Source organism: Chelonia mydas, chromosome 9 (assembly GCF_015237465.2).
Source record: "Chelonia mydas isolate rCheMyd1 chromosome 9, rCheMyd1.pri.v2, whole genome shotgun sequence".
Classification (NCBI taxonomy): domain Eukaryota; kingdom Metazoa; phylum Chordata; order Testudines; family Cheloniidae; genus Chelonia; species Chelonia mydas.
In genome coordinates this window covers 32,669,549-32,682,152 of record NC_057855.1, presented here as the reverse complement: position 1 = coordinate 32,682,152, position 12,604 = coordinate 32,669,549, and the positions used below count along the sequence as shown (strand labels likewise).

At 42.4% G+C, this 12,604-nt stretch overlaps 1 protein-coding gene across 3 annotated transcripts in view; it reads left to right on the top strand.

The window, feature by feature from the left end:
• Positions 1–12,604, top strand: part of FBXO36 (F-box protein 36) — a 72,981-nt gene that overhangs the window by 45,248 nt on the left and 15,129 nt on the right. The window contains exons 1-3 of one of the 3 annotated variants that reach the window (XM_043521920.1): positions 5,228–5,384; positions 5,479–5,592; positions 9,558–9,666. In XM_043521920.1, coding sequence (XP_043377855.1) covers positions 5,379–5,384; positions 5,479–5,592; positions 9,558–9,666 — 229 coding nt within the window. In that variant the 5' untranslated portion in view covers positions 5,228–5,378. Of the gene's footprint in view, positions 1–5,218; positions 5,385–5,478; positions 5,593–9,557; positions 9,667–12,604 lie in introns of those variants that run through there. The other 2 variants (XM_043521921.1, XM_007055039.4) reach the window with 2 other exon arrangements.

Genomic DNA, 12,604 nt, shown 5'->3' with positions numbered 1-12,604 from the left:
CCTCAGGCCTCAGCTGGGTTTTCTCCCTTTGAGCTATTATATGTGTGCCACCCCCAGGGCATCTTGGACATAGCCAAGGAAATTTGGGAGGAGGAGCCCAATGAGGGGAAGAATGTAATTGAGCATGTGTTACAAATGAGGGAACAGATACAATAAAGGGGGATTTGATAGCTGCTTTCAACTACTGGAAAGGGGGTTCCAAAGAGGATGGATCTAGACTGTTCTCAGTGGAAGCAGATGACAGAACAAGGAGTAATGGTCCTCAAGTTGCAGTGGGGGAGGTTTAGGTTGGATATTAGGAAAAACTTCTTCACTAGGAGGTGGTGAAGCACTGGAATGCGTTACCTAGGGAGGTGGTGGAATCTCCTTCCTTTGAGGTTTTTAAGGTCAGGCTTGACAAAGCCCTGGCTGGGATGATTTAGTTGGGGATTGGTCCTTCTTTGAGCAGTGGGTTGGACTAGATGATCTCCTGAGGTCCCTTCCAACCTGATATTCTATGATTCTATGATAGCGCGGGTCACTCCCATTGTGTGGGAGCACCTAGAGAAGGCCCAAGAGGCCCAACAAGCTCATTACACGCTCCAAGCCAAAGTTCGGCAGTTCCAGCCTGGAGACTGAGTATTGGTGTTGATACCCACAACAGAGAGTAAACTTTTGACCCAGTGGCAAGGACCCTACGAAATAGTTGAACCCGTAGCGGAGGTAAATTACAAAGTGCGACAACCGGGATGTCAGAAACAAGAGCAAATATATCATGTCAACCTTCTGAAACCCTGGGATGCACAAGAGGCATGCGTAGCTAACCGAAAAGACCTACCCCAGGAAAATAAACCCTCTGAATAGGTGACGGTGTCTCCCAATTTAACGCCAGACCAGAAGAATGGGGTGTCTGAGATGATCTTCCGGAACCAAGATGTGTTCTCAACAAAACCGGGTCGAACAACTGAGACATATCATTACTTCATCGTGAACCCCGGGGCCAGAGTAACAATGAGGCCATACCGGGTGCCAGTGGCCAAAAGGGAAGAATAAAAGCGGAAGTAAAAAAAATGCTGGAGTTGGGGATCATCGAAGAGTCCCAGTCAGTGGTCCAGCCCAATCATGCTGGTGCCCAAACTTGATGGCACCACAAGGTTTTGCAGCGACTTCCGGCGACTAAATGAGGTATCCCAGTTCGACACGTACCCCATACCTTGCATAGATGAACTAGTTGACCATCTGGGCAATGCCCAATACTTGACTACGCTAGACTTGACAAAGGGGTACTAGCAGATTCCCCTTGCTGAAGACGCGAAGGAAAAGACTGCTTTCTCTACACCAGAGGGTCTTTTCCAATATTCTCTCCTCCCTTTTGGATTACATGGGGTCCCAGCTATCTTCCAGAGCCTCATAGACAAGCTGTTACACCCCCATACCAATTATGCTGCTGCCTAACTGGATGATGTGGTTATTCATACCCCAGACTGGGAAACCCACCTAGAGAAGGTGGAGGCAGTCCTCGATACCTTCAGGCGAGCTGGCCTTACAGCAAACCCTGCCAAGTGTGCCGTAGGGTTTACGGAAGCCAAATATCTTGGCTACATTGTGGGAAAAGGTTTGGTAAAACCCTAACTAAATAAGTTAGAGGCCGTCCAAAATTGTGCCCGACCAAGTCGCAAGAAACAAGTCCGTGCATTCCTAGGTGTGGTGGGGTATTACCGATGATTTATCCCCCACTTTGCCACAAGGGCAAGCCCCCTGACAGACCTAGTGAAGGCCCGTGGACCTGATCTGGTGAGATCGTCTGATGCAGCAGAGAGAGCATTCGCAGACCTACGGACTGCCCTTTGCAGTAACCCCATACTGATAGCCCCAGATTTCACCGAGGAATTTATCCTGCAAACGGATGCATCAGAAGTAGGTTTGGGGTCCGTCCTATCGCAGGTGGTCACGGAGGAGGAACACCCAATTCTCTACCTCAGCAGGAAACTCCTGAGGGAACAAAAATATGCAGTGGTGGAGAGGGAGTGCCTCGCCATAAAATGGGCCATGGAAACGTTGCGCTACTACCTGCTCAGCGCAGATTTGTCCTTGTGACTGACCATGCCCCTCTTCAATGAATGCAGCGGAACAACGAGCTACAAGAGAAGAGCGCAACGGTGACCAGATGGTTCTTATCTCTCCAACCTTTCCAGTTCCATGTGCAACACAGAGCAAGGAGCTGTCAAGGCAATGCCGATGGCTTGTCACATGTGCACTGTCTGGTGTCCCAAACTGCCCAACCCCTTGGTGTTGAGCAGGGGGGAGGGATATGTGACAGACCCAGACCAGTTGGGTGCAGGAGTCTGGTAGAAGGCAAATATACTGGCTACTGGATGAATAGTTTTCTGTTCCATGAGTGACCAGAGCGGGAGCTGCCCTCGAGCAATCAGGAACCTGCTAGAACCAATGAAGATAGGCATGCTAATTAAGACACCTGGAGCCAATTAAGAACTTACTAGAATCAATTAAGACAGGCAGGCTAATCAGGACACCTGGTTTAAAAAGGACCTCCCATCAGTTAGTGAGGGGCACAAGGAACGGGGAGTAAGAAGGCATGCTGCTGGAGGACTGAGGAGTACAAGCATTTTCAGGCTTCAGGAGGAAGGTCCTGCAGTGAGGATAAAGAAGGTGCTGGGGGGAGGCCATGGGGAAGTAGCCCATGGAGTTGTAGCTGTCACTCAGCTGATACAGGAGAGATAGACAGCTGCTATCCACAGGACCATGGACTGGAACCCAGTTTAGAGGGTGGGCCCGGGTTCCCCGCATCCCCCCAACTCCCTAGCTGACCTGGTCTGTGAGACACACCAGAGGGGAAGGCCTAATTTGGAAAGGGATCTGGCCTGTCCCCGACCCACTACGTGGGACAACAGAGACTGCGGAGATTGTTCTCCGTTTTCCCCATGCTGGCCAGTGATGAGGTTAGCTGAATGAACAGCAGGTTTGAGCCTCTAGCAAAAGCTGCCAAACTGAGGGCTGCCGTCAACCCCTGAGGCTAGCAAATCTGCCAGAAAGCACAGGACCAACCAAGGCAGAGGAGGAACTTTGTCACACAGTATAATCAGGCAAGCCAAAAAAGAATTTGAAGAGCAACTAGCAAAAGACTCAAAAACTAACAGAAAAAAAGTTCATCAGAGGTAGGAAGCCTGCCAATCAGTCAGTGGGGCTATTGGAAAATCAAGGTGCTAAAGGAGCATTCAAGGAAGACAAGGGTAATGCGGAGAAGCTAAATGAATTCTTTGAAATGGTCTTCACTGCGGAGGATGTGAGGGAGATTCCCACATCTGAGGCTTTCTTTTAAGGTGACAAATCTGAGGAACTGTCCCAGACTGAGGTGTCAGTAGAGGTGGTTTTGGAAGAAATTAATAAATTATACAATAAGAAGTCACCAGGACTAGATGGTATTCACCGAAGAGTTCTGAAGAAAGTAAAATGTGAAACTGCAAAAATTCTAACTGTGGTACCTAACCTGGTGCTTAACATACCCTCTGTACCAGAAGACTGGCGCATATCTAGTATGATGTCAATGTTTAAAAAAAGGCTCCAGATGCAATCCTGGCAATTACAGGCTGGAAAGCCTAACTTCAGTAACAGGCAAATTGTTTGAAACTATAGTAAAGAACAGAAATATCAGACATATAGATGAACATAGTTTGTTGGGGAAGAATCAACACAGCTTTCACAAAAGAAAATCATGCCTCACCAATATATTAGAATTCTTTGATGGTGACACCAAACATATGGACAGAGGCGATCTAGTGTATATAATATACTTGGACTTTCAGAAAGCCTTTGACAAGGTCTCTCACCAAAGCCTCTTAAGCAAACTAATCAGACATGGGATAAGAGAGTCCTCTCATGGGTCAGTAACTGGTTAAAAGACAGGAAACAAAGGGTAGAAATAAATGGTCAGTTTTCAGAATGGAGAGAGGTAAATAGAGGTGTCCCCCAGAGAGCTGTGCTGGAACCAGTGCTGTTCAACATATTCAGAAATGATCTGGAAAAAGGGTGAGGTGACAAACTTTGAAGATGATACAAAATTATTCAAGGTAGTTAAGTCCAAAGCTGACTGCGGAGAGTTACAAAAGGATCTCACAAAACTGGGTCACTGGGCAACAAAATGGCAGATGAAATTCAGTGTTAAGTGTGAAGTAAGTCACAGTGGAAAACATAATCCCAACTATACCATACAAAATAATGGGGTCTAAATTAGCTGTTACCACTCAAGAAAGAGATCTCTGAGTCATCATGGATTGTTCTTAGAAAACAACTGTTGAATGTGTGGCGGCAGTCAAAAAAACCGAACAGAATATTAGGAACCGTTAGGAAATGGATAGATAATAAGACAGAAAATATATAAATCCATGGTATGCCTACATATTGAATATTGCATGCAGTTCTGGTTGTCTTAAAAGTGCAATCTAGATCTAAATGTTTTTAAAATAGTCAAATCACCATTCAAGCAGAATGGTCACTGGTTTACAGTCTCTCATTGGGTTTTCACACTCCCAGTGTCACAAATGACGTTTTAGCAAGATGAGTGACTATAATACTCGGCTCAGAAATACCAATTGTAAAACTATAAAATATATGTTTATTCAAGGCTGCCATTTCTTCTTAGCCTATCAACTTGTAAATTCTTGGGACGGTTAAGATGGGTTTACTTTAGTTTTCCTTTAAAAGGGGCAACTACTACTTGTAGTTACCCTGTATTGCAGAGAACCTGTGGGATGATTGGCTTGTGTCACCAGTTTTGGGAATGTAGTGGGATATTATTTGGGGATGGTCATTATGTCTTCAACTAAACCATGATTGTATGTGTGTTTAAGTGAAAAAACTAGTTATGTATTTTCTCTGTTTACCTATTAAGTGTTCTGTAAAAGAACTCTGTAGTTAAGCCTGACTGGCTAATTATAGTGAAATTTTGCCCAAAGGAAGCTTACAGAATAAGTCAGTAAATGCAACTGGGCAATACTCTTATAGTACTGTGATACAGGAGGGCCAGGGAGCAGTGGTCCTATTGGGATCCAGGAGCCAGGGAGCAGTGGTAGAGTGTTAGAGAGGAAATATATAAGCCCTAGGCTAATTAAGGTGTGGTTCCCTGTTGCCTAGGGAGGGTTGCTACAGGTGAACTGGAGTACCTGTTGTCAATTAAGGCCCTGTCAGGAACCTAATAAAATCCCCTGCTTCAGGCAGTTGGAGGAGAAGGAGAAAGAGAAAGAGAAAGGACTGGAGCTTGGAGGTGTGTTGTGAGATTTGGAAGACCAGAGAATTGAAGTAAGGGAGACCCTGCCCCAGCAGAACAGGGAGACTCCCTCCCTGCAGCATCTAAGGACCGAGGGTAACCCCACCTAAGGGGGATGAGGGTAAGAAACCCACAGGGGTTGTGAGTGGCTGGGACTCAGAGCGAGGAGCAAACCCAGAACCCTCCCCCACTTCCCTCCTCTGTCACCTTCCCAGGTACTATCAGGGCTCTCGGCGCCCAAGAGCAGGGGCAAGGCGTGGCGTCTTAGCACCCCCGTGCCCCAAGAAAAGCGCAGGACCAACCATATGAACATCGGCTATCTTGTCACAGTACGTTAAAAAAAAATAGCAAAAATCATGCGTGTTCTTTGGATGGCTAGATTTGATATTAAAAATATATATGCTAAGCTTTTGTTTAAACATATTTATTGTCACTGTAGATCAAATATCTACCAAATACAAGCAAACTATGACAAATCCACACCCAGTTTCCAAGAAGGAAACATTACCTAGTGAAAGTGTGGCCTCACCTAAGTGTCTATGCAATTTGAGCTTTTGTTTAAAAATAAATAAAATTAAAGTTGAATGACACGTCAATGGGAATTGTGGGTTCTCAGCAGCTCTGAACATCAACTGTAGGTGTCCAAAGTTTGGTATCCAAAAATTTGAGAGACCCAAATTTAGATTACACTATGGAAAATTAAGCATAAGTGTTCAGGCTTGATGCCTGTGACAGTAACCTGTAAGTAATGGAGTGCTGTCTCTGGAATCTTCTTACACACAACCTGAAACAATAGGAAGGATTCTAAGGTAGAGATCTGGGACACAGCAAACAGCTAGGCTGTGGACTAGGGAAAGAAAATTCTTATTATCTGCTGGTTATTCTGGGTCAGTGACACTATGCTGCTGTTGTTCCTGAAGCCTTGTCACCAGCTTGCCTGAGCCAGTGGGTATCTTGCAAAGTGACTTTACCTAATTTTCAGTAGTCCAGCGTCTTACTCAGGTTAGCCTGCCTAGGCCTTACACTCACACTGAGTACATCAAAAAGTCCCTCAGTGACCTAAACACAAAGTGTGGCTTTGTGGGTTATGGTAGAGGGAAGATCGATCCTTCCTTCCTCCCTCCCCTGACTTAACCATTGAACTGCCATTTGATAGAAGTAGCCAGTTTTTTTTAATTTGACCTGCTGGGCCCTGACTGGCTGCCGCCTGTTCACCAACCCTTCCAGCTGCTGGAAGATTAAGTCTTCCTGGTTCCACCAGCTGTTAACCTTGAAGGGCCTTTCTAGGCAACCCTGGAGGTCCAAAACTCACTGTCCTTTTCTTAAAGAGCTGTCGTGTGACTGGAGGATCCTCAGAGTGGTAGATCACAAATCCACACGCTTCATAGCAGCACAGTTTGCTGCACAGGTCTTTCTAATTCTGTCCCAATCCCAGGATAATGAAAACACACTGGTTCCACTGCAAGAAGGACCTTGGAAAAAAGGAGGTAGGATTTACCCTAAGGGAGCTGTGAAATGCCTCCATTCTTCTTCATGGGTTGGTAACAATGAATCCTGTCTATCCAAGGGCTTGTCTACACTTGAAACACTACAGCAGCACAGTTGCAGCTGCACCACCCATGTTGACAGAGGGGGTTCTCCCATCAGTGTAGGTAGTCCATCTCGCTGACTGGTGATAACTAGGTCAACAGAAAGTTTTGTAGGGATTGAGATTAGTCCTCCAGCCTGTATATGCTAATAGGAAAAAAAAGAGGATCAGGAGTGTGTGTGTGTGTGTGAGTAAAAAACTCATTATTATTATTATTTATTATTTATTTATATTACCCACCAATGTGTGAGGTACCTCTCAATATACAGAAAAGAGATGGGGTGAAATCTTAGCCCCAGTGAACTCAATGGGAATTTTGCCATTGACTTCAGTAAGGCCAGGATTTCACCCATAATCCCTGATTTTTAGGAAATTGATTTCAGACAAAATACAATAGATAAGTAACAAGATGTATAGAACGAATAAGCAGAAGACTAATCAATGAATTTCTTGTGGGTATTGCAGAAGTAGTGGGTATTCCAGAGGGATTTAAATTAGGAGAGGGTAGCAGCTTCCAACTCAAGAAAGATCAGCGTTCCATATATAAAAGGAATTGTGGAAGGATGTGCACAGATATGAGGAAGACGGGCAAATGGAATGTCAAGGCCGGCATTGCTGATGAAGCAAACTAGGCAGGGTGACATAAGAGACTATATCAGATAAGTACAGAGAAGGCAGTTATTTATAGCTGGTCTACACTTGGCTTTTTTCAAATCAGGGTAAGCGGTACCTGGTACATGTCAGTGCTTTGTACGTACTATGGATTTGCACTGGTAGAGCTACTGTGGTATAACTTCACTGAGGGAAAACCCCAGTATAGACATTTGTGCTGCCAACTCTTGAGATTTTATTGCAAGTCTCATAAATTTTAAGTGTTTTAAAGCCCAGTTGCTGGAATTCTCATATTGCAAGAAAATCTCAGCTTTCATTTTTTAAAAGTAAGTTCCCAGCCCTCATGTTTGCTATAACAGAGTGTCCCTTTAAGTCCAGGGAGCCTGCCATGGACAGTCCTGTTCAATTTATCAGACCCAGCTGAGAAGGGGTCAGGTTTTTTCTATTAAAGGTGACAGGGCTCAGTTGAAGGGGGGCTACAAGAAGAAGTTACCTCCTGCGACTAGCTGTGTGTCAGTCAGCTGGCCAGCCTCTGGATCCTGACAGCCTGTGTAAGTTGTGAGTTTTCTTTGCATTAATAAAACAGTGCCCTGGAAGAAAGGCCTGAAAGACTGGGCATGACAGTGAGTCTTTATTGGGAAGGTTGGGAGAATTGAAACTGAAGGAAAAACTCAGTCAGCAGCTAGCCCAACTGTGTAATGCAGCTCTGCTACAGATGCAGAGAAAAGCGTGAAAATGTGAAGCAAGTGCACCCCAAAAACTCAGAAACCAGAAAGCCAATAAAAAGAAGCCAATACTTGCTATTTTTAAAAATCACAAGATTTTTAAACAAACCTTATGATTTTTAGAGGCTAGCCTCTTGATTTTTGAGTGTTAACAGTAGTGGTATCTATTTTTCCTGATTTGTGAAGATTGACTTATTTAAAGTAATACTAATAAGATACTAAAAGGAGAGAGTCTAACACAGCTGCTCAAGCACGCTACATAGTATTTTAAAAGAGATCCAGGAAAATGACTATTAAGCAGGGCCCCTTGTATTTCACAGTTCCGTGGCCACTGGATTCACCATTGAATTAATCTCTTGCCTCAGTTATGCGCTCGATAATCTGTTTTAATTGTTTTTCAAACAAAAAAAATCTTTCTAGCCCCCCCTTGTTGCAAAGTGAACCTTAAAACCCTTAATTGAATGTAAAATGATGTAGTTATTGAAGGGAGCTGGAAACTATAGTTCTAAGAGATGGGAACTGCTGCATTCATCTTAGAGTATCAACTTTGAAACATAAAGATAACAATTTAAATGTCAACACTTAACTCTTTAATTTTAAGGTTGTTAATTTGCTTATTCTGAAACACCTATCTAGTGAACTGTACTCCCATTTTTCATCAGAGCCGTTCATTATTCAGATCATAATCAGCATTTTTAGTTGAAATTTTCATTTAGAGCAGTAGTTCTCAAACTTTTGTATTGGTGACCCCTTTCACATAGGAAGCCTCTGAGTGCAACCCCCCCCTTAAATATATAAAAAGTGTTTTTAATTTAAAACACCATTATAAATGCTGGATGCAAAGCAGGGGTTGGGTTGGAGGCTGACAGCTTGCGACCCTCCCATGTGATAACCACGCGAGCCCTTGAGAACCTCGCAACCCCCAGTTTGAGAACCCATGATTTAGAGTATGTAAACAGTGCATCTTCATTATATGTATTTTAAATTTTATCCTTTGGTGCACACAAATCTGCTGCTAAATGCAGAATGAAAAAGAATATTTGTAGTTATACAGGTCAAGATATTAATTCAACCTCAGGCTTAAGGGCATAAACAGTTTTCATGCAGGGCTAAAGAAAGAATATTCCCTGCATATACAGTATTTCACACTTGTCTAGGTGCATTAAGGTGTTTGGGGTTTTTTTTGTTTGTTTCCTTTGAAGCATCAGATATGACCATTGGGAGTAGCTATGGTCTGATCCAGTATGACAATTTATACGTACTTAGAAATGAAATAGTTGTTACATAACCATAATCCTGAATTTTAGAAGTATTATATCCACTAGTATTTGATGTTTAATTCTTGCCAATATCTTCTTTTCAATCATAGGTAATTTTCAGATGGTGGAAAATCTCTCTTAGAAGTGAATTTCGTGAAACAAAGCCTGGGGAACTCAAAGAATCTCATGAATACTTCTTGGATGATCCATCTCTTCAGAGTAAGACTTAGAAAAAGACTATATACTTATTGTTGCAGACATGGAACTTCTATGTAATAATCTGGGAACACTGTTCTGTAACTTTATAAAAATTGTATGTTATAGGTTAATGAAATAGCTTCTGCTGGGTTATTCGGCTTTCCAATATGAACGTATTCATTTCAGTTAATGAGGGGCTATTGGAAAAAGAAGCAGAAAGGCAACACAAGCTCTAGATAAGCTTACTTCCAACAAATCCTAGCAGGGAGATTACAAGATAGTGACAATGTTGTTATCGGTTAAGATGCTACTTTCAGATTCCCACAATAATTCAAAGGGACATGAAACAGTTAAAAAGACTTTAGGAGGGGAGTTCTCAGCTGTTCCTGGGGAGAACAGACTTTCAGGGACATAGAAACAGGTCCTGTGGCAACATCTGAAGTAGTTGAGCCCTTCCTTAACTAGATATGTGTATAATCCGTTTGTTTTAAGATCTTTTTCTCTGAAATGCTTTGGTTCTAAATCAATGCTTTTCAACCTGTGGACCTCTGGGGGTCCACAGACTATGTCTAAGGGAGCCACAACAGATTGTAATTACGATAGAACAGTGGTTTTCAGCTTATGGCCTGTGGGCCCCGAGGGGGTCTGCAGACAATACCTAAGATTTCCAGAGTGGTCTCCACCTCCATTTGAAATTTTTAGGGGTCTGCAAGTGAAAAAAGTTTGAAAACCACTGTTCTACATAAACAATACTTTGTTTAAAGAAGGCTATCTGATCATTGGACACCATGGTCGTAGGTCCTGGAGGGAACAGAACAACAGGGACTGAACCTAACTGAGACCTGCTGAGGTAATCCTGGTTAGTACCTGGAAACTGCAGCTCAAGGCTGGTCTAAGAGTGGAAGAATCACATGATTTCACTCCAAGAGAGGTAACAGCTCAACGCCTGAGATTTGAGAAGGAGTGCACTCAAAGAGTATGTCTACACAGGGATAAAAGATCCACAGCATGGCCAGGTCAGCTGACTCAGGCTTGGGTTTTGGGGCTAAAACTCTCTGTGCAGACATTCAGGCTCAGGCTGCAACCCAAGTACTGGGACCCTGCATCCTCACAGGGTCCCAGACATCAGGCTCTAGTCCGAACCTGAACATCTACACGGCGATTTTTCAACCCTGGAGCACAAGCCCTGTGAGCCTGAATCAGCTGACCTGGGACAGCCCATGGGTTTTTTATCCCTCTGTAGATATACTCAAAGAGACCAAGAGGGGACAGAGGTATAGTGACCTGGTAACTGTGACACTTTTGATTAGATGCTCCTTTGTCATGGATATGCACATGTAGAGAAATATCTTGAATGCAGATGGTATCTTCAGGTTTATCACATTTTTTTTGAATGATGATCTGTAAAGACATGTCACTTCCAAGTGATAGAACACAAGCACCACGATGAAAGATGAAAGCAATTGGTAATATAATATCAACTTCAGATCGAAAGAAAAACAAGACCACAGATCAAGTTGGTTTAAGTTATTAAGTTTAATTCATTTTAAATTTAACTCTTGTTATAGCATAATTTTTTTTAAATTTTTGTTTGTAAATGACAAATTTGCAATAAAACTGAACAAAATTGATTGCTAATTGGATCCTTGGCAGGTGCTTAAGAAGTCCTTGAATATATTAAGCTCTTTTACTGCTGATATTTTTAATATCCCTGTTTCTTCAGATGCAGTTGTCTTCCACAGTGTTTCAACTTGACAGTGGTAATATCAATTTTGAAAACTTGAGCTTTCTAGGAAATATGGTGTGAATGATGAGTAGCCTTTTTGTACCCTTTGTTTCCTGTGAGAAGTTGCTAACAGTGTTTACAGCTGAATTCTAGCAACACTTCCTAATGATTTATTTGACAAATGTAATTTGTTTTTCTTTTAGCACCCATAAGTAAGCTTTTGTTCAGCTCTGTAGTGACCTGTGCATATGTAATGGCAAAGGTTTTGTGTCAATGTATATACTGTTGGACCTTTCTGTGGCATTTGATACCCGTTTAATGTCACAGTGAAACACGTGTATTGGAATATCTGGCATGTTGTTCAAATAGTTAAATCCTTACCAACATATGCAGTTTTTTTTCTTCGGTGCTTCTATTTCTAGTGTTGCTAAAAACGTTTCTAGATCCATTCAAGGTTGTATCTTGGGATCTAATCTGTATTGCATTTGCATGCTTCTTTTGAAAGTACTACTGGTTTTTCTGAACTTCATCACATGGGCACTATTGAAGCCCAGGTCAGTTTGTCCCACTTACTGTAAAACGGTTTCTTCCTGTTTCCAAAGATAATAATCTCAGGGTCACTTTTTTTTATATACCACATTTTCCTTTGTGGATCATATTAACCATTATTGTATTTTAAAGCAGTCATTGGCAGTCTTGGAACTATTCCAGATCACCTCTCCAGCTGTCTCACATAAATACTAAGACCTTTTTGCATCTTTTTCTCATCTCCTGGCTTACAAGTCTTGCTACTGTTTCCCTCATATATTCACAGGTTGCTCAAAACTTTGCTGCCAAAACTGTTATTGGAACAGTGATCTAATTATTGAAATTTGTGCCAAAGTCAGTTTCAGTTGAAGTCAGTGGCAAAAATCCCCACTGACTTAAGTAGGGACAGGATTTGACCCTCAGTGTATGTAGTACGTTCTGCTGACAGTGCACTCTTTTAGGCCAATAGCTAAGTTTATATATAAGTTTAAGAATTAATTAGCATTTTACATTGCCTTCCCATAGTTAGTCTTTAATTTTATGGCTTTTTTTGTAACTTAAAGAGCTTAGAGATGTTAACAAAAAAAGTGTTATGACAAAATCATTTGATTTATTCTTATCAAGCAAACATGAGGTAAAATATATTCCCTTGCAAATAAAACATTATGCCTGCCACTAATCCATGCAGGCATTCAAAGCATCCAG